Below are 27,573 nucleotides of genomic sequence, written 5' to 3' on the forward strand. Positions count from 1 at the left end.
ATAGTTGATGAGAGCACAGGGTGCACGAGTGTGAAACAGCAAAGGGGTTTTAGTTTTTATTTTCTACATTGACGTGTGTTCATCATTGGGAAACATAAAATAACAGTATTTTTAGAAAACCTTTAAGAATCAGTGATGGTCCAGGAGTTACAGCCTTTGAAGTCAGTTATCTTAAAGGGAAAGAAAAATCCACAACACAGGTATTCAAAATATTTGAGGGTGCGTAGGTGTGGTTTACGCTATTTGTGATTCTCTGAGACAGTACGTGCAACATAGACGTGTTCTGCTAGAAAAGCTAGAATGGATCTGTTCTTAGTGCTATTGTTAGTATGAACGTTAGGAAACAACGAAAACTTATTTTTCCCCTAGGCCATACATTTTACTGTAATCAATGTTAGAAAAACCATTGTTTTAAATACTTCATTGAGCTGCTAGTTTGTCTTGTTTTACAGGAGGTATTAGATCTCTCCTCTGAAGCTAAGCGTCTCACAATCTGCATTATCTTGCCTTCTACTTTACTTTCATACTCCGGTCTAGACTTCCCCGGTAGGTACCATCTATTGAAAAGAGCTGGGTCTAATGTTTAAGAAAAGTTCTCAATTACTATTGAGATGATATGAAACATAATAAAATGTAAAACTTTAAAGTAAGTCCCAGTAGAAACAGCTAACAAAGATAGTGAGACAAGAATTATGTTCCTGGAACCTTTGCTAAGCCTGCTACTGAGAAAAAAACAACCATATTACTACCGTGTATAAGGGCAGCAGTGTCCCGCTTAGCAAGATTTGTGAATACACAGACTTCCATGTATTCCTTCCCAATTCTGTTGTAGGCAGATCCTTACAACATTTAAAAAATAGAGATATGCTCATAAAAAATAATGCTTGTCAAAAGGTTTGCATACAGCATACATAAAGATTTCTTACAACTCCAGATGACAACCCAGTTTTTAAAAAATGGACAAAAGATTTGAACAGGTATTTCCCCAAAGAATATAAAGAAATAAGCACATGAAGAGATGCTCAACATCATTAGTCATCAGGGAAATGCAAATAAAACCACAATACAAATTAAAGTGTCTAAAACTGAAAAGACTGATGATAGCAAGTGTTGGTGAGACTGGAGCAACTGGGACTTTCAGGCACTGCTGGTGGGAATGTAAAATTATGTAGCGACTGTGGGAAGCAGTGTGGCAATTTCTCAAAGTAGGAAACATACGCCTACCATCTAGCCATTCTACTCCGAGGTCTACCCATATGGCCGTGCAAAGATTTTTATGCAAATATTCGTAGCAGTCTTACTCATAGTACCTACAACAAATCACAGTATATCACACTATGGAATACTTCTCAGCTATAAAAAGGAATGAACTGATACTCAAACCAACATGACTGAATCTCAAAGTATTATGCTAAATGAAAGAAAACACAAAAGACTACATCTAATTCCTTTATATGAAATTCTGGAAAAGTCAAAGGCAGATTGGCTGGAGCTCATGGAAGGGAATTGACTACAAAAGGTTAAGAGGAAACTGGGGTGATGGAAATATTCCATACCTTAACGTAGGTGGTAGTCAAGATGTAGTTTATACCTCAGTAAAGCTGGGAGAAAAAGATGCAACGTGTAGTAATTTAATAATTTCATCTATCACCAGCAGATGGGTGCATAGGATAAAAGCATGAAATTTAGAAATGGCATGTCTGCTCAAGATGGCTTAATGGTCCACTACCATTAATGAGCTATTCGCCCCTAGTTGCACTATGATTAAACTGGTTCGATATATGGTAGCCATTGTTGAAGTGGGTGGAGCCATTTGTTCCGTTAGCAGCCAGCCACCTGGATATTTTTTGGATGGTCAGAAACTACTTGTAATGAAAAACCCACTGATACCTAATTGTATATCCCAGCATGAAAGAGGAAAGACCAACTGCATCCATCATGTGGATGTTTCTGCCCTCTGAAGCAGGAAACAGTAGGAAGAAACACAATATCAGGTACATTAGAAGAAATGAACCTTCAGCTTACGAGTTGAGGCTCCACAGCCAGATCATCTTATGCTTGTCCCGGCTGAAACATTTGAACTGGAGCCAGGGCAGTCTGTGGGCACTGCCAAAAGCCTCTGCTGGAGAAGACACATACCTTCTTAGTAAAACTAGGAGCCCTAGTATTAAAGGGGAAATTAGATATAGTAGATTCTTGTTCTAGCTTACAGATAACTTCTACCACAGCCTGACGTTCCCGCCTTGCTCTTCAGTTTATATTTTCACATGTGATCCTGTGTCAGCATTTTTGGTTTTTCATTAACAGTCGTAGGAGGTAGTCAGAATAGGAATTCTCCTTGATTTATAAGATGAGAACAGTCAGCCTTCAGAGAGACTAATGATGTGGCCAAAAGTCACATGGCTAATAAGTGGGTTTGAGACACCTAATGAGTGACTTGGAGTCATGGGATCACTCAGTTTTGTGTCATTTACCTACTTACCTAAAATGTTGAGGTTTTTTGCAAGGTTTTTTTTTTTTAAATATAAAAAATACTGAAAAACCCAAAAAGTTAAAAATCTTAAGTCAACTACTTTAAAAAATAATACAAAGTAAGGTTTTCCCAAGCTAATCTACCCTTCCTCCCACGATGCCCTAAAGTAACTCCACTGTCAACATCTTTCTTGTGTTGTTTCTGGCATTTTCCTCAGTTTGGACAGTCAGCCACGCACACGTGCTCAGTGGTTGGGTCATGCTCTACTTACTGGTTTTACATGGTATATCTCATACCTTTCACTTAATATGACCTGTTTTTCCAGTCAGGTATCTATAGACCTTCTTGTAAATGATACAATATTCTAGTGTATGGATGTCCATAATTTGTTCCCTATTCCTCTATTTGTGAACATTCTGTTGTTTTCAACTCTGCAGTTACAAACAGTGCTCCAGTGGACTTCCATATGCCTCCCCCTAAAATAGCCGTGGTTTAGGGACCACAAAAAACCAGTCCAACTGGTTGCAAGACTGAATAAACACCCACATTTGACGTTTGATAGACACATTGAGAGATGTGTGGGGTTACTTAAGACATTTCTTAGATGTGACTTTTGTTCTGAGCAGCATCTTATCCCAGCAGGTTAGATTCCTAGATGTAGGGGATGTTAAATGACCATTCCTACCTTTTAACAGGAGTAGCCTAAGTAGGAAGCAGCCAGCCTGACTGCTGCTCCTGCCCTCAGCGATGATGGGTTCATCAGGTTGGTAAAAGAGCATTGCTCGCCATCTTGTGTCTCAGTCTTAGCCTCTGTTTGTGCATGGTGTTTTGTATAAACATCACTAACCCCAATGCGTGGGTATTGACTTGGCTCTTTTGTCCATTTTATCCAAAAGCAGACAAGTGGCCTTAAAGGGACACAACTGCCATCAGCAAAATATGCCCTCTAAATGAACACATTTGACACATCCAGTCTCTTCCAAGTTGTGGCTTTTATAAGGAGCTTGAAAAACTTTATATTATTAAAAAAAAGGTTGACATACACAGTAAAATTCAGGACAGCAGGACACCTCTGTGACAATCTGTGAGTAGCTCCCTAAGGCCCCTGACCAGTGTCAGTGTGGGGAAATCGGCCTCCTTGACTAAAGTAAAGTAGAGGAGCCAACAGCCAATGCTTCACAAACAAGCCGGGCAGCAGGAAGGGCCAAGCAGACCCACAGCGACTGTGGTTTCCAATACCACCTGCTGTCTTTGCAGGTATTCCACTCTCCCCGGACTTTAGTAAACAGGAATGATGGCTGTAAACACTGTAGCTAGACTGTGGGTTGAACAAATGTCTCCAGCAAAGGCTTTAATTGAATTATGTTTGGCTAAAGCCCTGTAGGCTTTTCCTCCCGCATGGGAGCAATGGAGTGTGGTGAGAATATGCTCAAAGCCTACACTCAAGTTCTTCACTCCTTGTCCATAAGGCTTGGCCTTGATAGTCTCTCTCTAAGGAAATCAGGAACACGACATGATTCTGCATTAGAAAACACTGAAAAAGCCCCCCAGTGTTCAGAGGCACTTGCGAGAGGTAACTGCTACAGCATTCAAATTATAAGACTTGTCAGACACGTGAAGCAAACTGGTCCTCTCTTTACGACAGAAAAGTGAAGAGGCTGAGGAAATGTGCCTGTTTGATCCCGAATCCGGTAGCAAAAGAAATTTCCTACATTCCACAGGTCACGAGTGTTTGTCATGAGGAATGAAAGTAGACCTGCCCCTAAAATAAGCACCTGCTGAGGGCTGGCGAGAAGCTAGCTGAAAAGGATGCAAGCCGGACAACAATCACGGCTCAGCGAGCCTCTGAAGAACTTCCCTCTGATCTTTGAGATACTTCAGCATCCTCCTTTCTAGCCGATCCATACAAGTTTTCTTTACTTCTTGCTTCCCAAGGAACATTTATTTTCCTACTTTGCGTATTTCACTACAAATCCAGATGAACCATGTCAAACAATGATTTTTAAGACATTGGACATCAGGCAATGAAGGCCAGCGATTCCTGAGAGACAGTAAGTGAGCCCTTGGACTGCCCGGCTTACTGCCCGGAGAGATCCCAGGCTGTGGGGCAGGGAAAGGGACCCAGGCGGAGTGCAGGGGTCTGCAGGAGTTGAGGAGGCGGAGCTGGGAGTCCACAGAGACCAAGGCAGCCAGAGTTGGCAGGAAGATGAAAGAGCCACATGGAGAGATTTGCCCTTGAGTGTTCAGTTCTTAAAGGGGAGACTACCTGTAAGCATCCACGAAGAATTGAATGAACAACCCCTGGAGCTCGCACAGGGCAGGCCAGAGCCAGAAAACCTCCTCAGTCACCAGGTGGTGGGGAGAGTACGCCGGAGGATTTTGCCTCAAGGGGAAAACCGACCCTAGACTAAAATGTTACTCTGGCTTCCGCCTAATAAAGCTTGACAACAAGACCAGAAGAACCAAACCATTTCCAAGGAATGAACTGCATCCCAGAACAAAGCTCCAGAATATTTATAGCAACACAAAAATATCCAGCAGCCAACAACGGAAAATTCACAGTCTCTGGCATCCAGTAAAAATTTACCAGGTGAGCAAAGAAGCTGGGAAATACAACCCATAATGAGGAAGGAAAAAAGCGATCAAAAACCGACCCCAAAATGACATAGATGATAAAATTAATAGAGACATTATCATAACTATATTCCATATGTTCAAGGAGCCATAGAAGGATTGAACAAGTAGAGATATGGAAGATGTATGTTTTGAATTTCTAGAGATGAAAACTATGACGTGTGAGATAAAAGAGAAAGGGATACACTGATCAAAATAATACTAATGCCTATTTAGTAGCAGAAGAACTGACGGACTGCATGAAAAATTCACATTAAGCTGTGGTGGTTTTCCCCACAACAAAAATAACTTTCCAGCCAAATATTTTTAACAGTACCTAATTAAGATGGCTAAAATGGTCTGGGTTTAGTGTGCCCTGTGCATAATTTGCCCCTCTCACAGCGCCACCCATCTGGTTCCCATGAGACTGAGAGACACGTCAGACTGGAAGCCCGGGAGGCCTCACTCCTGTTCAGACTCACGGATACATGTAAAAGGTATGAAGGCAGCAGCCATGGTCACCCTGCACACCCCCAACGATTCGAGACTGGCTTTGTACCTGACATTCTTTGAACACCTCCCTTGGGAAAGAACCTGGCTTGTGCTCCAACCAAGGGGACCCTGACGTCATAGCAAGCAGCAGTGAGGCCAGCAGCTGTGTGGAGTGTGCGCTAAGGAAGCGTTACAGCCGGAACTGCTAGCTACATCCTGGCTTTTCTTGTTTGTTTTTACATGCCATATAGACAGGCGTGGAAAAGGAAAAAGGATCTTTGGTTTTGTATAACTCCCTTGTCTCATGTGGCTACAGTTTTAAGAATTTAACATTCTATTCATGGTCCACATTCAATTCTCATGCTTCTTAATATGCATCCTATAAATACTCTCAAGTCTGGACCACAGGTGTGCCCCACTTTAACAAAACAATGGATGCATGGTGTATCCAAAGCAATCCGTTAGAGACCTTACATCCACAGTAATGAAGGGTTGCCATAGGATTTTTAAACAGTAAACCCCTCAGTGCACTTAAAATTCAAGTTAAAAAAAAATCAAAACACAGGCAGCTTTTAGGAAAACATCTATTCTCTAAACATCTATTCCACTTGGTCCTGGTGAGCCTCTTACTAGAGAGCAGGCCTTCATTCGTAATCATTAGAGACATGGAGTATTTACGGGTCCCTCCGAGAGCCAGGATCGTGGTAAAATATTTTAAAAACGAAGTCTTGCAGCCGAGCAAAAAGGGTCTCATTCTGCTTGCTGCAATCTGGTGCCAATCAATTTGCAAACGAGCCTGTGGTTGAGAAGGAAAATTTATACAATTAGCTAGCATCATTGGAAGATGGCAGTGTCCTGAAGAACCATCTTAAAGTCATACAGAATCTTGAGGGCGTTATGTGGGTGAAATGGGCAGGGAGGGAGGGGCATTAGGGACGTCGACCATCCGGTGTGACAAACTTCAAGGTGCCACATTATCTCTTTCTTCTGTCATTTGTGATGGGTACCAATGCAGAATTCTTTCTGGAGGTCATCGTGTTCCTGGGGAACTCAGAGAACAAAGTTGCCTTATCACAGCTGGGAGATATATGTAAGCAAGAGTCATAGAACCAGCAGATCATGCATTTTGTAAAAGCGAGATGTGGTTAAGTATGTAGGCTACATGCAGGCTAGAATGTATCCACAGAGACCAGTGAGTCAGGGTCACAATATTGCTTCTTTTCCCTAAGATGGCTTCCCTCATGTTATGATCTAGGTGTTACAGCCTCACAAGACTAATTCAGGGAACTGAGCAAAGAGGGAGGGAGGCATGGGCACCAAGGACACGGACTGAGTCCCCAGCTGCCGTCACCTCTGCTGAGAGCTGAACAGGAGGATATGGGAATGGAGCTGCATGTAAGAGTTCAAGGATGGCAGAAGGGGAAAGTGTCTGCTGCAGACTGTTAAATATTCAAATGAGGAATGATGAAAGGAGACTATGAAATGGCCTCTAGCTGTCACCTCCTCTGGAATGGTCCCACATGGACAAGGTAATGGACTAAGAGGCTTCTCACGCTTCCTTTCTGCTCCTGTGACTTGGTTCTGCAACATCAAAGCCCCTTCCTCATCCTTTGTTCCACCCCTGCCACCGTTATTCCTACACATAGTCACCAACACGGGTTTGGTCTGGATTCTCCTTGTAAGAGCTGGAGGTGTTTGGAGAAGTGTCTCTGGCAAGCCGTGCCCTTGCCACGGAGCATCATCTTGTACCTGCTTCCCATCACACCCCTGGGCAAACCCGTCACTTCTTTAAGCCTGGCTCACGCATGACTTCTCCCACGAGCCTTCCTTGAGTTGCTGCAGCCCCCAAGCTAGAATTAACGCCCTCTCCTCTCAATTCCCATGGCAGGGTTACCTTCTCCCTACAGCCTTAACACTTTGGGTCTTGAATTGTAATTCTCTGAGCCTGTGTCTCCTCTCTCCTGAGCGAACTCCATGGGGCAGACTGGACCTCATCCAGCTTCCCATGCCCATGGTGCCCAGCATATTGGGGATTCAGTCCTTGGCCTTGCAAATAAAAGTGTCATCTTTCCATACCATTTCAAATAGCAAATTTGGGACACTTAAAGGCAGAATGTATCATTGCAATGATGTGAATATCAAACAGGGTCGTGTTCATTTGGTTCAGCACACAGTGTACTCATCTGTGAAAATCTTAGTTACCTTAACTAGCAACACCTACAACTCACCTTTCATCACACAGTGACATCTATCTCTGAATATGGTAAGAGGATGCTCTTTCGTATCAAGGAGCTAAAGGAGAGTATTGAAGCATGCAATCACACACACCACTTCCTGCCTGTTAATCACACCTGTGGCTGCTGACACTCACCAACATTGGCACGTGGCTGAATATGACAGCGATAGAGAATGACACAGCCGGCTGTTTATTTTTGCCACCTCTTTTCAACTCAGATCCGGTGAACCCTGCAAGAAAGATCTAGGGAAAAAAAAATGTCCAAGGAAGGAGACAACTGGCTTTTAAAGCATTTAATAGGAAGTCATAATCAAACAAAAATGATTTTATTTTAAAAAGAATAAATTTACATACAGTACATAAGCAAAACAGCTGAAAGCTTCCAAAATAGAAACCGGGAGCATACGGCCCTGAAACACCACATGCTTTGATTATACTCAGGAAGCATGAGGTGCCCATTTGGGCGAGAAAATCCCATGTTACAGTGCGACTGACAGGCATGTTGTGGAGTGGTTTCAGCCACCGCCATTGAAGGGTTTTAGTTCAGAGTCTCTTCGTCTGCGTTTTTATTCTTCTGCATATTCTGTTATGGTGCAGTCTGAGCAAAACTGGCATGAAATGACAGCTGTTTGGAATGATGGTTATAGGATGGACGCCCTGGCCCAGAGTGCTGGTGGGTAGGCGGCAGGATGAGGAGTCTGGAAAAGGGCATGCCATTCTACCTGGCTCCTGGAGGGGCCAATAATCCTGAGGGCTTTGGCGTCACAGTTGCCAAATGTAGGGTTGGCCAGATCACAGATCCTAGGCTTATGTTGGATACATCAAGGCGAGCTTGACTTTTAAATTCCTAATCTCTAAGACTCCTGATCAAGAGAGAGGCTTCGGACCAAGGCTGGGGCTACACCAGCAGGGGGCAGTCTTCCGCCAGAGAGAAATCCCAGTGTCTAAAAGGAGAGGGAAGGCATACACTTTGAAGGAGCATGTATGGTGTATGCGTGGGCAAGCGTGACTGAGCGGGGTGAGGGTTTCATAGAGTGAAGTGCTGTGGGAGAAACGAATGAAGAGAGCTGGCAAAGCAAGAGTGTGAATCAGGTAAGGACCTTTTCAGTGAGTTTCTGCCTGATTCGAGGCCTCACCAATATATACTTTCTATTCTCCAGTTACTGAAATAAGATACTTTAAAAAGTGATGAACCGTGACACATCCTTGGGTCATTCATTAATGTGCTATAGCTAATATATTCATCCTCAATCCAAATGGTGTAGATACAACTTTAAATACACCAATACAGCTGACTGACTTCCTATGGTTGGGACTTCAAACAACAGGCGACAGCAGTAAAAATTGTACATACACACACATGAATGAATTGCCAACACCTGTGAACATTATGGTCCCTCTTTTTCAAAAGACACAAGTGGAAAAGGCTGATCCTTTTGTTGGTTGGATTCATAAAAATCAATGAAAATCATTTTTTGTAAATATTAGCCAGGCTGTGATCTCTGGTTTGGCAGCCGGGGGACGAGCCACAGGGAAATCCTCATGCACGGCCTTGGAGGGGCCAGCCTAGAGCGGAAGTGCCCACAAGCTGGGGCTCTGCCCGCGTCCCCCCATCATGGTGCCACAAATACCAGCCAGAGTTTGATGTTAAAATAGTCAAATAGCAGGTCATTTTGATCCCTGCCTTCTAACTATGCAAAATGTGAGAAGAATTTGAAGGAAAAACAGGATGTTTTACTAAAAATGATTCTTCTCAAGAAACTGGAGCACTAAGTCAAATACCAAAGGTGATCCCAACAAGAAGGCCAGGGCACATGTTCAAAAACAGGACAAATGGGGGTTCTCAGTGTTCACACTGATGCAGAGGTAACAGCCCAACCTTCAGTCAGGCTAATTTCCTTTCGAAATGTGTGCGTGCAAGGTGGTGATGCATGAGGATTACACACTGGCTGTAGTGGTTCAGGCACTCTGCCGCAAGAGATCGTTTGTTAACCACGTGTTTACACTAACTTTTAAGAAATTGTTCATACTTGTTCCTTATTCTTAAGAACTGAAGAGGAGCCCTGTGAGGGAACCTTCTGGGGTTTGCACAGTGATCACCTCCCTAAGTCTATTGAGGACAGGCCTGAGGTCCAAAGGGTGCCGTGTTTGGTTAGCTTGCTTTCCTAAGAGAGGCTGACATTATTCTTGCATTAATTATCCTTAAAATTGCCAAGAGATCATAGGTGGGGAGACAGAAGGGGAACCCCTGATTCTGTGTAGTAGATGAGAAAATAGGTTTCCAGAAAGTAACTGAGAAATGGAGGAGCCTTGTCAGGGGGGCGTCGTCAGGATCAGCAAATGTCCAGGAGGCCCCTCCCCTCCTTGTCAGGACCCAGCAAGGATCAAGTTCATTCGTTCTTCCATTGACTCACTTTCGCAGGCAGACGACAGTGCCTCTCCAGTTTGGAAGGAAGCATAGAAAAGCTGAAGATGGGGCAGAGGACTTGTCCCAACTCACTCTGAAGCAGCAGGAGAGAGCAGGACACTCAGAGAAGCCCAGAGGTACCTGCTTTTCATGAAGACTAACGCCCAGCGGCCTGGTGAGGTGGGAGCAGCCAGTCAGTTTCATGGATTGGAAGAGTGTAGTAATGGTACCTGGACCCTGGGAAATGCACAACAAGGAAGAGCGATCCCTGTTTCAATACGCCCGCCAGCAGAGACTGGGAGTCACAAGGAAAGCAGACTCTTCCCCATGACCTTGCAGCTTTGCCATGGCCTACACTGCTTCACAGTAAGCTTTCCAGTGCTCTGCCCACCCAAGCAGGCACAGTCTCATTTGATCATTATGACAAAGTCATCCTGTCCAAGGAATGTGGTTTTACGTGCTGCCACCCTTTCTCCTGCATCAAAGTTCCAATTTCGGAAGTGAGACTCAGTGCTGGGCACGGGCATAAGTGGAAGGAAATGTTCAACCTCTAGTCTCCCAGGTCCTTCCCATCTCTGTCGGCCCTCTAGGATCCAGTGGGCCTTGTGGCCATTCCTAAGCCAAGCCACAGTTCCTGCCAGCCCATGACGAGCCCCAAAGTCCATGTATCAGACAGGGTGGGGAACCCTTAAAGAACTTGACTGTGGGTTTTAGCCTGGCTTCAACTGCAGCAAGACCCTTACAGACGAATGGTCCATGTGAGAAAATTTTTCCTTTCATACAGCAGTAGCATTTATCACAGATATCAGCAAAACAGACAGGTGAGTTAAGAAGTTTTTCCTTTTTAAAGAAAAATTTGTCATCAAGACTTGCCCACCCAACAACTTTCCTATGTCTTGGTTCTCATGTCCAGTGGGCTAATTTCCAACTGTCTGAGGCTCAGAGTAATCCCAAAAACCTGTGTAGCATTGGCACAAACGTTGTAGCACAGATGCCAACAGACGTGTAGGTGACAAACTTGTAAGGTACTTCGATCTCCAGTCTTCGCCTGGCCTCCTTGTTCCTGGTGACCACCTTGAACCATGAGTATAACACTTGCAGCGAGAGATTTTGTACGAGTTGACGAACCAGGAAGATCAACACAATTCCCACAGTAAATTTGGTCAGACCCAAAACTAACATGTCGGTGGTGAGCGGTGGGATGTTCTGAATCACAGGGAAAGATTCAATGGGCTCCGACACGAGCTGGAAAAAATGGTTGATCCAGAATCCTATGATCACCCCAGCCCCAGCAGCCAGAATGGTGGTGGTGTCTGCTCTGGTTGGGCTATAGTATTCAGACACGGGGTAATTGTAACACAAGAAGAAGGGTACCACTATGACACACACAGGGAAGAGGGGGCTGGCAGAGTCCAGGTGGTCGATAAGGGTCCAGGCAGGGTAGGTGAGGACAATGAGGATCATGGTGATCAGGATGCCACCCAGCACATCCTGCGGGAAGGAGAGAAAAGAATTATGTAAGCCAACCAGTGCTTCCCAGTATACATGTGTAATTTTGAGTCAAATATGCTTGATTTGATATTTAAAATAGTTTTTACATTGCTTCATAATACATGTTTAAAAAATGTACAGTTGTAAAAACTTGAACATAGAAAAAATACAAACAACAATCATACTATCCACATTAAGTATTTTCTTCCAGTTTTTCTGTCTTTTGGAATAAATTCTACATTTGCTTCCTTAAAGCATAGCTGTAATCACATTGTTGCTTTGATCTACTATTCTTTTTGATTTAACATTCTATCACAAGTATTGTCATCATCTTCCCAGAGGTGGCGTCATCCTTTCTTGGCGGGGGCGGGGTTGGGGGCTGCGGCTGGCTGGAGGAGTAAGATAGCTCCTGGAGGAGCCACATTCACACAGCAAGCATGCCAGCGTTACTTACAGGAGACGTTTATTTGGGGTGGTTTGAGAAGACATTTTGGATGTGGTGGTGCCAAAGCTCCAAGACACCAGGCTTGACACTACCAATCCATCTTCAGACACAGAATTTCAAACAGTGTGCACACAATTTCATTGAGTGGATGTACCGCTCTTGGTTTAATTATTCCTTCTTTTGAACATTTTAGATTGTGTTTTCTTTCTTCCTTCCTCTGTTCCTCCCTTTTCTTTCTTCCTCTCTTCCTCCCTCCTTTCTTCCCTATTTTTTTCTCTCTTCCTCCATCCTTTTCTTCCTTCCTTAAATGTCTGTTTAAAATATCTTTAACTCCTTAATGTCATCCATTTTCTTCTTCCCTTACTGTTCTCATTGCAAAATCTATCAAGAGGTGAAGCCTTAATGTAATTAATAGGCGAATACATCTAAGTCGGAGTGAAGAGCTTGCTGTGGTTTTATTACAAAGTTTCACATGGATTATTTTGAAAGTTTACAATTGAAAAACTGAAAACATTTTCCTCAATGCATTGGAAAATCTGGAAAACACCAAACAGTAATACAAATGCATTGTAGGAAATCTGGAAGACACTTTTCAGTATAAGAAAAAAAATTGATCCTTATTTCCACTACCTAGAGTCAACCCTGTCTATATTTTGGCATCATGTTGCCTTCCACCCTTTTTTCATATATACATAAAATAGAATTCTAAAGTCTTGGTTTTTCTTTTTTTCTCATAACTTCATTCATTATTTCTCTTGCTTAGTTTCTAATAAAATGTCATCTGATTGAGTAAATAATGGGACCTTAGAGATAATCACTGAGGCTATAGCAAATTTCACAGATTAGTGAGTATCCATTCATTCTTCCAATATCCACATATGAGTGCCTGCTGTATGCCAGACACAGAGCTGGAGGATCCAGTGTGAGCTGAACAAATACTGTCCATGCCTATGCGGAGCTTACGGTCTAGTGGAGAGACAGATGTTTACTGTTAGTCAAGAGGGAAAGAAGTGAGTGTGGACCGTCATGGTCCTCTGAGGCTGAAGAAGAGAGAGCAAACATAGGCAGGAGCCGCTTCCTACAGGGCCCTAAAGTCCAGTCCACTTCATGAGGACTACATCCTGGGAGCAATGTGAAGCCACCGAAGTAGCTCTCATTGGACACCAACAGGACTAGATTTTCACTTTTGCAGGATCATACTGACTGCAGTGAGGAGAATGCATAGGAGAGGAGCAAGAGTGGATGGGGAGGACAACCTGCCCCCTCAGAGGAAGCCTTGTGCCGCTGCATGTCCTCCGCGTGGCACCCTGGGCTTTGCCTGCTCTTACTTCCACCACCGTCCTTCTCAGTTATCCCCTCAGGCATCATAATCTCCATGGTCTTCCTCCCTATGGTTCCTTCTCCTGTGCCTATGAATATGCACTGATGTTGCCTTTTTTCGAGAATAAGAAGCAATCCTTCATTTAAGCTTCTTGGTTACCAAAATTGAGCCAAACTCTTGGAATGAACTTTCTACACCTGTTGCCTCCACTTCCTCAACTTGATATACACCTGCTCTCTAAACTAGAATTAGATGATACATCATTCTCAAAGGCTACTTGCCAGACATTCGTTGGCTGTTTCTTCACCATCTGTCTTTGACCCAACAGCCTCATATATCCTCTTGGGGATCTATGAGGTTCTGGGAAATTATGGAGTTGGAGCACATGACCTAGGTAGGTCAATCAATGCATTGTATCCCCTAGTCACAGTGATTGGTGCAGGGGTGGTCACGTGACCTAAGCCAGTCCAATCGGAATGAATTGTAGGGCTTTTGCTTAGAATCACTGGACACAGATGCTCTTTCTTCTTCTGGACTCTGTGCCCTGAGGATTTACACCCTTTATTTAGCCAAACTTTACTATTCAGCTTTTATTAATGTTAGCCTGCACCATCTTGGCTCTTCTCTGACCTCTAAGAAGTCTCTTCCTTGGCTTCCTTCTTTAGAGCTTCCTCCTCTTTCCACATCTTAAACGTGGACATTTCCACAGATTCTGTTTTCAAACCTTACGTGTCTTCTCCCTTGAAGAGTTTTTGTAGGTTCATGCTTTCATCTCTCCATTCTCTATCCGCATGACTCTCAAATCTATGTTTTCTGGTGTCTCTCTCAAACTTCAGTCCTGCACTTTTTAACTGAATGCTAGACATTTTCATCCAGATGTCCTGTCAGCCCTCCAAACCGACTTGTCTAAAATAAAAATCACCAACAACCAAAATGAAAAATAAGTACAGGAAATGAGTTTACAGAAAAGGAAATATGAATGCCTCTGAAATATATGAAAATATACCTAAGCTTAGTCATAATAAGAAGTGGAAATTAAATTATGCTGAGGAGAAATTAAAACTTATGTTCACATAAAAACCAGTATATGAATGTTAGAGCAGTTCTATTAATAATCACTAAATATTGGAAACAACCCTGATGTCATCAGTGGGTGATGGGGAAACAAACTGGGCTACAATTGTACAATGGAATACTCCTCAGCAATAAAAAGCAACATGCTGTGGACGCATGCAACAGCTTGGAAGAAATCTCCAGGAAATTATGCTGAACGGAAAAAGCCAGTCTCCAAGGGTTACATACTGTATGGTTCTATTTATACGGCATCCTACAAAAGATATAACTACAGTGACGGAGAACAGATCAGTGGTTGCTAGGGGCTAAGGATGGGGGAGGGTGTGGCTACAAGGGGACATCAAGAGGGAGCTTTTTGGGGTGATGAAACTGTTCTGTATTGTGGTGCTGGTTACTCAAATCTAGACGTGTTAAAGTCCATAGACCATACACCCAAAATTCAATTTTATTGTTTGTTAACTTAAAAAATACAATTAAAATTACCTTTCAAATAAACATAAAAATACTGGTGGGCTCTTCTGTTTGTACTAAATGACACTGTGGAGCGTCTGCTGCTGTGTGTAAAGCAGTGCTCTGGACACTGAGGGGTTCCCAACATTCCCCCTCCCACCCCCTTTCCCCCCAACACAAACTGTACCCCACACCTATCAGGGTTGACAAAAATCCAGAAGTCTGACAACAATCTGGTGATGAAACAGTAGGGGGAAAAAGGGATTCATGTCCGTTAATCAAATGAATGCAAAATGGCACAACCCTTATGGGGAGAAACTTGGCAAAATTACATGTTCATTTAACCTCTGACCACCAATCTCACTCTGGGACAGGACCACAGAGAGACACGTGCCCATGTCTGAAGTGAGGTATTTCCAAGATGTCTATTGTGGTATTGTTTGTAATAGCAAGAGACTGGAAAACCACCAAGGTCCCCCTACAGGGATGCGTTAAATCTAACCATGGTACAGTCACACAATGGGATATGCTGCAGCCATACAAAGGATGAGGGGGCTATGACATGGCATTTTAAAAAGCGTGATGCATGGGCCGGCCCAGTGGTGCAGCGGTTAAGTTCTCATGTTCCACTTCGGTGGCCCAGGGTTCGCCGGTTCAGATCCAAGGTGCGGACATGGCACTGCTTGGCCAGTCATACTGTGGTAGGCATCTCACATATAAAGTAGAGGAAGATGGGCACGAATGTTAGCTCAGGGCCAGTCTTCCTCAGCAAAAAGAGGAGGATTGGCAGCAGATGTTAGGCCAGGGCTAATCTTCCTCAAAAAAAAAAAGTGTGATGCAGAACACTGTATCGTATGCTACCACTTCCATCTAAAAAGGTAGGAGAATCTATAGATACATTTTTACTTGAATACACAAATAGGTTCCCTTGCATGGCGGGGGACAGAGCTGGACAGGACACTTTTGCAGGATACCCTTGCATACCTTTTGAATTTTATATCATCTAAATGTACTGCGTCCTTACAAAATTTAAGTGAAATAAAATTCAGTCTCTCCTTCTCCAAACAGGATCTGCCTTTCACTCTCCCTATGACGTGGAGATCCCAGGCGAGCCCAACTGTGTCCTCTACAGGGCACTGGGCATATTTGGGGACTGGTGGGGCAGGGGATGGCCTGCCGAAACACCAACTGCTGAGGACTGAGGGCATCTTGTCTGTGTGTTTTAAAGGAGCATGCATTTTGAGGGAAGGATGAGAGTCAGGCACAATGAGCTCCACACTGCAAAGGGCCTTTCCTCTGTTAAGACAGGAGAGAAGATTCTGCCACTCAGACTGTCTCCTGGGAGCCCCACTAGACTTAGTGTCTGAGCCCTAAGGACATCAGAGAGGATGAAAGAGTTATTTTGCTTAAATCTATAAAACGCAGAGCCAGAGAAGAGTGCTTTGAGACCCCTTTGGCAGAGTCCTCTTCAAAGGGAAGAATCCATTCTTCCTCGTACCTCTAGGCTCCAGGTGTGGCATTTTATGATACCACCTGGCAGAACAAAGCCCGGGCATCTGTATTGTTCGCTATCGCCCTTGAATCAGAGTCATGGGCGCAGACCTGCTTTGCCTGGTGAGGCAGCTGCAGAGATGCTGGTGACATGCAGATCATCGGGGTTGGGCGGGGGGGGGCGCGGTGCTGGCACCCGGCAGGGACCGTCGTACTCAGAGCAACAACAGCCTCTCGCAGACCAGCTGGGGAAGGGGCAATTACTGCCAATATCTGGAAGCTGCTGGGCCTGGAGGGCAGTGGGCAAGACCAAGGCGTCCAAGGTCACAGCCTGGGCAGAGAGAGCAAGGGACCCAGGAAGCCACCCTGACACCATGGGGTCAGGTGGCACTAAGGGGCTCAGAGTGGTTCATGACCACAAGTGAGATTCCCTTTGAAAGCTCCAGAAATATTTTGTGTGGGCATTTCTGTTTGAGGTGGGGTAAAACAGTTTTGCAGAGGGCTAGAGGTTCAGAGGGATTCTGCAGGTGCTCAGGGAAATTCACGTATTTACACACCTTTCTGTTGGTGGCACCCTATGGTCAAAGAAGCTCTGAGTCCTGATGGCGCTATCTGACTGTCCCTTCCTCTGACCATGCATAACCACCAGTCACTATATTCCACAGACTCCTCCTTCATTCACAAGATCCCGCTCCCGCTGCCACCTCCGAATGCCTACTTTACCACCAGAGTTCAAACCTTCGTGTCTTCCCCTGCCTGCCATTCTCCCGTCCCAAAGCACTCACTGACCTCCTGGCTGTTTCAATAGCAAACGTTCTCCAATTTTAGCGTGCATTGGAATCACTTAGAAAGACTATTAAAATGCAGATTTCAGGGTCTGCCTTTCAATTTTGACCTGAAGTGAGGCCCAGGAGTCTGCACGTTAACACCCCAATGTAACGCTGGCATAGGGACTTTAAATCAAAAAAAAAAAACACACATAGATATGGAGAACAGACGGGTGGTTACCAGAGGGGAAGGGGTTATGGGAGGAGGGGGAAAGGGGCTCAGGGGCACAGGTGTACAGCGACAGATGACAACTAGACTTTTGGTGGTGCACACGATGCAATCTACACAGAAGTGTAAACATGATCATGTACACCTGAAATGTACACAATGTTTTAAACCAACGTGACCTCAATAAAAACATAATAATAAAAACTATATATGCTTTGATAAAATAAAAATTAGATTTAAAAAGACTTAAGTAAGAAATAAAAGAACAAACTATTAATAAAAAAAATAAACCTCTGAGAAATACTGGCCCATAGATTGAGCATCAGAGTCCGGCATGGTAGGGATTTAATTACATCATTCCAGGGTTTTCTCTCACTGCTTTCCGATTCAAATGAGTCTCCTTGCTTTTCCCAACCATGCCTAGGACAATTTTAGCATCATAGGTTTGCATTCCTTTTATGCATGACACACTTGAACCATCTCTATCTATGACGATCTTATCAGTTCCTCAAAGGCTCAGCTCAAAAGCTACTTCCTTTCCAAAATATCTTTGTGTATCACCACAGATGGCAATAACCTTCCCCTGAACGGAATGTGAAGGCACTTGCTTAATATCACTCAGAAAGCCCCTCCCTTATGTGGCCTTGGCTGCAGCTCCGTGGTCCCATGCTTTTCCCAAATTGATTATAAGCCTCTGATCAGAAGAACAAATTATCTTGCATCTTTGCATTATTCCTCAAGGCTCCTTGCACAGTGCCTAACATATAGCAGATACTCAGTTATAGTGATTGGGAGAAAATTCCCAACGCCTTTCTCTTATCCTGAATATCCATAATATTTAACACCCATTGTTTCAATAGATAAGAGAACATTTGCCTTCCTTCTCTGTCTTCCTTTATAATTGCAGTTACCAAATTCCCAGACATTTGGTGGAAATACTCTTTATAAACTAATTCTGTTCATCTTCAATGCACCAAGAAACTAGACTATTTTGGTCCACAGCCCTCGTATTTGAGGCAAACGAATTTTATCTAACATGGCTGCGGGTGTAGGGTTTTTGCCTTCTAGACACACGGTTGGATTTTCAGCTGTAAAAGGTGATATTGTCATAAAGACATTTAGGTATTTGTGTGAGGAAAATACTTGAACCATCACTAATGAGCTTGCTAATTTGGGGCTTTAAATTTCTAATAATAAAATTATTCTAAACAGCTTCTAAAAATAAGGACTGTAGTGCTTGAAAATTCACGAACATTTTTTTACAAGCCACTAAATTCACAGAAACTATAAAAGCTCACAAAATCTCCATCCTGGAATTGGAGCTGCTGTTTTGATTTTGGCAGATTCGAAATGAGGTGATTTCTTTGGAAGTGCACAGTCATGTGTTTGGCACAGTATGTGGGACCAGAGGGAAAACAGCTCAGAGTTCTCTAGAATGACGAAGGCCAGCTGTGGGGCAGAGGACGGTGAGCAGAGTACAGAGGCAGAGGTGGGGGCCACTAACCAGCACTGGGATAATTCTGTCCCGAACAGGCAGGTTTGGGGGCTGGGAGCAGAGAGAAGAAAAGAGAGGAAGAGAGTGTGTGGTTTATAGGCAGATATGAACTATATGGAAGGGAGGTAGAAAATGATAATGCAAAAAGCATGATAAGGAAAATACACGAGGGCAAAAATGGAAGAATAAACATTCTTTGCTTTGCAAAAAACAGATTTAAAACTCCTTTCCATAAAAGAATATAATTGGACTACAAAGTATGCAAAATATACAAAATATTCACCACTTAGACTCAGTAACTCCACTCCTAGGAATTTATTCTAGGAAAACAAGCAGAGAAAGTAACAAAGCTGCTCACAAAGGTTTACGCAGAGGGATAATTCTTATTGGGTTATTTCATCTCATACCATTAAATCTAAAAAGTAGCACATGCTCCACTATAAAACAATCAGAAAACAGAAACAAGCAAAAACAGCCTAAAGAATGGAGCAGGCATCATAATAAGAAAGAATCTGGAAAGACAGAAATCAAGCATGTTATAACATTGTTTACACCAAAAATGAGATAAAAATACATACTGCAAAAGAATGAAACTGGACCACGAGCTTATAGCACACACAAAAGTTAACTCAAAATGAACCAAAGACTTCAACATAAGACCTGAAACCATAAAACTCCTAGAAGAAAACGTAGGCAGTAAGTTCCTTGACATTGGTCTTGGTGATGATTTTTTGAATCTGACACCAAAAGCAAAAGCAACAAAAGCAAAAATAAACAAGTGGGGCTACATCCAACTAAAAAGCTTCAGCACAGCAAAGGAAACCATCAACAACATGAAAAGGCAAGCTACTGGGGCCGGCCTGTGGCTGAGTGGGTAAGTTCGCTCGCTCGCTCCACTCTGGCGGCCCAGTTTCACTGGTTCGGATCCTGGGCGCAGACCTAGCACCACTCATCAGGCCATAGTATGGCGGCATCCCACATAGCAGAACCAGAATGACCTACAACTAGAATATACAACTAGGTACTGAGGCTTCGGGGAGGAAAAACAAAAAGAGGAGGGGGATTGGCAACAGATGTTAGCTCAGGGCCAATCTCCTCACTAAAACAAAAACAAAAACAAAAACAAAACTTGTGGTGGAAACTTAAAAATAAAAAGGCATTCTACTGAATGGAAGAAAATAATTGCAAATCATATATCTGATAAGTGGAAAATATCCCAAATATATAAAGAATTGATACAACTCAATAGCAAAAAACCAAACAATCCAGTTAAAAAATGGGCAGAAGATCTGAAGAGATATTCTTTCCAAGAAGATATACAGATGGCCAACAGGTACATGAGAGGGTACTCAACATTATTAATCATCAGGGAAATGTAAATCAAAACCGCCACGATATCACCTCACACATGTTAGAATGGATCTTATCAAAAAGACAAGAAAAAACAAGTGCTGGCAAGGATGTGGAGAAAAGGAAGTTCTTGTGCACTGTTGGTGGGTATGTAAGTGGGTTCAACCACTATGGAAAACAGTATGGAGGTTCCTCGAAAAATTAAAAATAGAACTACGGTATGATCCAGCTATTCCACTGTTGGGTATTTATCTGAAGAAAATAAAAACATTACTCCGAAAAGATACATGAACCCCATGTTCACTGCAGCACTATTTACAATAGCTAAGATATGCAAACAACCTAAGTGTTCATTGAGAAATGAATGGATAAAGAAATTGTGGTGTGTATACATACATACACACACACAGACTGGAACATTACTCAGCCATAAAAAAGAATGAAATCTTGCTATTTGGGCACAACATAGATGGACCTCGAGGGCATTACACTAAGTGAAATAAGTCAGCCGGGGAAAGACAAATAACATATGATCTCTCTTATATGTGGAATCTTAAAAAAAAAAAAAACCAAAAAACCAAACTCATAGATACAGAGAATAGATTGTTCTCAGAACCCCTCACTCTTTCTTTTCTTCCTCCCTCTCTTCACTCCTTTTTTCTCTTGTTCTTCTTTTAATTTAAGGGGGAAAAAAAATCTTCCTTCACCTTATTTAAAGTCCTTTAAGCAATAAAGTCTTGGTAATATAAAAAGCTCAAATTTTGCAAAAAATACCAACACATACTGCTTTCTTATTTAATAACATAGCATGGATATTTTCCATTTGAAAAGCTACATTTCTGAAACCTTATTTTCTATGGTTTCAAAGTAACTATAACAAGATCAAGCAGAATACAAACGTTGCAAAAAGGATGATCCTGATTTTATATAAATATATGCTTACATGTATGGATAAGATATCAGAAGGAAATCAACTAAAATATTAAGAGTATATTTTTCTGTTTGGATATTACAGATGATGATGCTTTGCACTGTTTTTCTAAATTTTCTATAGTCAATCTCTATTGTTTCATTATACTAAAACTGTAATCTAGGCAAAGAAGGCTCAGACAATGCGTAATCAGTAATGTTAAAATAAGAATGTTTCAAAATAGATGAAGATAGAAATAACTAACTGCTGCTTATAAATTTTCACATCATGCCAAAAAATGAAACGCCCCCACGAACCTAGATGATAATCAATACACCACTCCTCCATGATGTAAGTAACATTTAAAATAAAGGCACATAAGATGTATTGCCAGCACTACCCTAAGAGTAAATTGTTTGAAATATAATCAACCTTTAATGCAATTTCCCATCCAAGGTTTAAATGAGGCCTTTCAAATTATTTGGAAAAAAATCATTACATGAAACTAAGACTTTCCAAAGTTAAAATGGAGAAAGATCTAAATCCTTTTGATTTTTGTACCTATTCTCATTTCAGTTATAAAATTCAGTATTCAGATAAAAGCGTGAGCTTTATTCTATCTCATATCAGAAAAGAATAATAAAGACAGGCAATCTAAAATGTTTAGAAAAGAATGCTAATAAAGCTATGCCACGCCAGAACAAATTTTAGTGAATGTTTATATAAACACATAAAATAGTGTTTTTATTCTTAACCAAAGAGAAACACCCTCCCTCTTGGTAAACATCTCTAGATATTTCAACAGCAGTCCCTCACCCTGAGAACTCTCGGCATCCATGAATTCTGACCCTGCGTCACATTCCCATATGCAGTTTACTGCAACCAATTTACATTCGATCTTCAAACATCTTCGCTGAAGAATGCTATTGAGCAGACCAACACAACACAAGGTTAGCTAACTAGAAAGAAGGGGAGAGAACAAACCCATTCATTCAATTGTTAGGAAAGAATGCATTCAGATCTTGGAACTATTTATGCGGAGAACTCTATGATTCTGGCATCTTCCCCTCTGCCAGGTCCCCCGCTGAGAATGTGAAGGGCCTTCTCTGCCCTTGGCTGCCTTCACAGAGCGAGCTGAAGCCAGGAGCAGAGTAAAAGCCAAGACCCACTGCTTTGTAGATGCAGTGAATGCTCTGAATGCAAGCAGACCCTGACATTAAAACAAACTAAACAAAAAACCCCAAACTCTACAATTATTCTAGAAAATAATTTTCAGTTATAGATCAATGTTTCCGAGTTAATACACTCAGAATACTTATTCTTTCCCATGCCAGCTCACAATGAATTCAATTTCTGAGAATAATGCTCATGAGCTTCAATAGAAGCCAAATGGCAAAACGGAGGCAACATTGTTCATGAATATGAATATGATTACAGAGAGAAACCTACATGCTATGTAATTACCATGTGTATAGGGGAGAAAGAGTGAATGCGTAAGTTCAAAAATATTAATTTCCTATCGAAATACACCAGTGGCCACAGGGGCAATCAAAAGTAGGAAGCAGATCTACCCTGCTATGTGGTGTGAACGTAAACAGTAGAATCTTCTAATATTCATGGCTGTTTGAGGGGGCTCTCTGTCACTGATGCCCCTCCCTTCTGTGTCACGACTGCTCTCTGAGTCACCTCGGATGTCTGAGCACAGATCTAGGATGAAGGATCACGAGGCGTGGAAATGAATGATTATAAAGAGAAGGCTATGACACAGACTTTTGAAAACTCCCTGAAACTCAAGAGTAATGGACTATATGAGACAGAAAAAAGTATGCCAGCTTCCATCTTCTGCAATTTTAGAATAAATACCCACTTGGAAAGTGAGCATCTTGAAACTTTAATTAGAAATTATGTTGATATTTTTATAGAAAGTGGTTTCCTGTAAGTGTGTTAAGAAAAATTATATAAAACTTGGATGTAAGGCAAACACATTTCAATGTCATGTGGGGGCTAAGGCCATCCAAGGATCATAAAAGGGAAAGTACTTCTCTGACTCACTGTTCGCTGTGGATCAAAGATCTCGAGTTCATGAAGTGACGGGCTAGCTGGTAGACTTTTGTCTGGGAGAGATGCAAATAATTTCCGTTCAGTGGAAATGATAACCCCAAAGATCAGAGTTTATTGCCCTGTAAGACAGTAACCAGTTTTGTACACAACACGGCAATCTTAATATAATCTTTCTTTATTAAATTGCCTGTAAATATTTAGTTCTTTTTTACATTTTACTGGTTCCTTCATTAATTAGTGAGTTGAATAAAATCTTTGACATCTATTCATTGTATATTTGGATCAGAGTTATCATTTTACCATTTAAAAATTGTACTCTGGCAAGTCGATAATTATTTCAATGTTTATTTGCATAACTAATTATCTTGGATGATTGAATATGCATATTTCATATAACAATTGTAATTTTTATCTTGTTTTCCTTTGTATATTCTCTTTAAATGGCATTGGTTTGCTAAAAAAGTAAATAAGGCAGATATGATGTTTCTTAATGTGATGATATAAGATATTATTGCACACTTTTTATAATTTCAATATTAACTAGAAGGATATTTAAGCATACTATATATTTTCAAACTTTATTCCATATACAGCATAATTTAGGAAATAATCACTTGCTTGTCCTGGCTTCATGGAATCTCACAAGTCCAAACTGCAGATCTTCACAAAACAGACAAAATTCCCCCCCCCCCCCCCGACCTCATAATTCACATTAATATGAACAGCTCTAACTATAACGAGTCACAGGGCTTGGCAGGTCAACAGGATTATGACATTAGATCAGACAAGCTCCCAGGCAGGTTATAACATCATCTTTGACAACTGCTAAGCAGCTTGCAAGAATGACAAGTATAGAGAAGGGCAATCTGCCAGAAGACACAAAAGACATTGTGAAACATTTAAAGATGTTCCTCAAATCTGGGGGGGCAGAGGGGCCCCTGAGCAACAAGAGAACAGAAGAAAGTCATGTTCAATGTGATATAATTGTTGAACAGGCCTGTGCAGGTTGAAATTCAGTTGACGTTGTCCCCATATTTGCTGGCATGTGTTTGTAGACTGTTTCAGTGCTTTTCAAACTGTATCTTGCATTAGAATCTGCTGAGGAGTTTGTTAAAAGGTAGGTTCTGATTCAGTAGGTCTGGGTGGGGCCTGAGACTCTGCATTTCTAACAAGCTCCCAGGTGACGCTGAGCCTGCCGGTCAGGGGACCACACTGTGAAGGGCAAAGACCATCTGCCCTAAATCTGCTAAATTGCAGAGGCCAACGTGGGCTCCTCGTGTTGAATGTAGCACGTCAGAACTTCCAGCATGTTTTTTTTGAAATATGCATAAAAGAACAAAAGCTTCTGAATTATATTAGTACCACATTGAAAGTGCTATCATAACTTTTGAAAGTCTTAAAGTGATAGTCCAATGTAGAAATACTTGTATGCAAAGGGACACAAAAGAAAGATCAGATGATTATTTGTAGACCTGGTGACCCGGGTGCTCGCATTTAGAGGACAAGTAAATCTGTCCCAGTGCTTTGTCACTGACCCTCTGGAATGTTGGCTTGAACTCTTGAGTCCTGGGCAACTTGTGCAAAAACAGAACTCTCCAAGGGGACACTTTGCAGCCCTTGTATCACACTAGGAACTGGAGATTTTAAAAAACCCGTCTTGTTTTGCAGACTCTTCTAGTGATGTCAAATGTGGCCATGCAATGTTTTTGATGAGGCTGGACAATCTCAACTACAGAGATTGTCACTTCTTTGTCATTAAGTGTGTGTCAAGTGAGAAGGTCAAGCCATGTAACTTAATTAACATGGAGAAATGAGATCCAAGATACAATGAGGTACAAGATTGTGGCACCTGGGTGCCCTTCTGTTTTCACAAATGCGATGAGAGCTCAGGGCTATGGTGTGGAAACAAGACTGCCATAGACCTAAGCACATGAAATAATTTTATGGAGGTTTCAAGGGCTTAAAATAACCAAATAAATTACCACACTTTCAGGAAGCCCTGTATGCATTTAAAAACACGATCCATGAAGTGTTTATTTCCTTTCCCAAGTGAGCATGCTTTGAGGAACGTTTCCACTGACATACACAAACACAGCCCTCAGTAGTGTTTTGAGATGAATATTAAGGTCTGGACCTTTAGCTGATTTTGAGAGCATAAGAGCCCAGCCAGCTACTTCACTCCTCTCTACCTGCCTGCTGTGCCCCAGCTAGTGTCCACCAAATGATCAACAGGACATACTTGGGTAATGAGACCAATTCTCAGGCAGTTTTATGGCTGTGATGGATAAATAGCCCATTTGCCCTTTTGTGGCTAGCTAGATACTGCTATTTCTCTCCACAGGCAACTTGGCCCTGCTCAACTCTCTGAACCCTTTAAGGTGAATTTCTCATTCTGAAACAACACGACAGAGAAGGGCTGGGTGGATATTGATTCTGTTGAGAGCTTGGTTCCCTTTTTCAATTGGGTTTGGGATGTAGGTTTATAATGACTAAGAGGAATTTTGCAAATCAATGGTTTGTGATTTTTTAAATGGATTCCCAAGCAATAAAAGGACAAAAGACATAAGCTCCTTGAAACTCGTGTATTTGTTTTATTGCCAAAATCCACATTAAGTGTTGTTAAGAAAAAGATAGCGCAGGGAAAGAAATCGTAAGAAACGCAAGTACCTGGTGGAATAAATCATCTTCCATCACAGTGGAGTCTAAAATTGTCCTTCTCTTCTAGGAAATCCTTATGTAATAACAATAGAGCTCACGTAATTATTTATTCATTCATTCAATAGCTATTATGTGCTTTTATTTTCAATTGGCCATTACATACCAAGAAATAAACTAGGATAGAGCAAGAATAAGATACAGTCTCTGTCCATTAAACAAAAATAGCTTTATTGTTTTTGTCAACAAGTCAGGCTTACTATTAAAAAAGGCATTTCAGGGCCCTTTGCCCATAACCTCCCCCTCAACATACACATAAATCTTACAACCAATGGCACCATACTGTACAAGTGGTTTTGTAATCTGCTTTTTTTCATTGACAAAATGTCAGACACATCTTTTCCTGATTACAGAACTACATTATTTTAATGACTGTATGACATTCCGCACTATGGGAATACTGTGCTTTACTTAACTAGATCTGATTGATGGGCATTTATAGAGCACTTATACCTGCTAAGCACCAGTATGAATACTCTACATGTATGAACGACCTCAGACGGTAGTTAACAGCAACTCCGTGAAGGATGCACTATTATTACCCTAGTCTTACAGAAGAGCATAGAGAGGTTAACTAACCTGACCAAGGTTATATAGTTGGTAAGAGACTAAACTGAGATTTAAAACCAAGCAGTCTGACTTCAGAATCCATGCTTTTAGTAACCTTTCTATACTACTCTCCAGCATGTTCATTAATGCAATCATATGCTTTAGGGTGAACTCCTAGAAACGGGCTAGGAGCCTAGAAGGCTAGGAATGTATACTGTAGACCTTAAGACATTCTACAAAATGCCCTTCAAAAACCTTACACTGATGGATTATCCATACTTTTAAAATAGTCATGCTTGCTTGGTAGGTGTGAGATCTAGAAACTCACTGCCAAGCTGCCCCAGTGGCTACACTGACTTAATGCACACCGTGGGCAGGTGGACATGGCGGTCATCTGGTTAAGGGCCATGGGAGGAAATGACACAAAGGATTCTATACCTAGCAAAAATATCCTTCAAAAATGAAAGTGAAATAAAAACATTTCAAAAACCCCCTCACAAAAATGGGAGTTCATTACCAGCAGAACTATGCTAACAGAAATACTAAATGCAGTGATTTAGGCAGAAGGAATGAGATGCCAGACAGAACAACAGAACCGTAGGAAGGAATGAGAAGCAATGGAAAGGATAAACATATGGATAGACCTAAATGTGCATTAATTATAAAACAATACAAATCAGTTCTCGTGGCCTTGAAAATATATGTAGAATTAAATTTCACTTAAAAACTCACTCTTGCAAGGAAGTGGTCAAAGTACTAATTGGCATGATTCTCATAAATCAAAGGATACATGTTGCAATCTCTTGGGAAACCACCAAAAGAAGAGTAAAGACTTTATACCAAGCTAATAGAGGAGGGGAAAATGGGAGAGTTAAAATACTTGATTAGTATAAAAGAAGGCAAAAAAGAGATGAAGAGGAACAGGTAGGGAAATGATAAAGAGCAATATGATAGATTTAAACCCAAATACGTCAGATTACATGATCTCATAGTAGACTAAATAT

General features: G+C 41.8%; 1 protein-coding gene across 2 annotated transcripts in view; it reads right to left on the bottom strand.

Moving 5' to 3' along the window:
- Nucleotides 1-8,098: 8,098 nt before the first annotated feature.
- The window catches only part of SGPP2 (sphingosine-1-phosphate phosphatase 2), a 122,392-nt gene continuing 102,917 nt past the window's right edge, over nt 8,099-27,573 (bottom strand). For both annotated transcript variants that reach the window (XM_046645013.1, XM_046645011.1), the window contains exon 5: nt 8,099-11,712. In XM_046645013.1, coding sequence (XP_046500969.1) covers nt 11,161-11,712 — 552 coding nt within the window. In that variant the 3' untranslated portion in view covers nt 8,099-11,160. The remainder of the gene's footprint in view (nt 11,713-27,573) is intronic.

The sequence above is a fragment of the Equus quagga genome, chromosome 17 (genome assembly GCF_021613505.1).
Source record: "Equus quagga isolate Etosha38 chromosome 17, UCLA_HA_Equagga_1.0, whole genome shotgun sequence".
Lineage (NCBI taxonomy): Eukaryota > Metazoa > Chordata > Mammalia > Perissodactyla > Equidae > Equus > Equus quagga.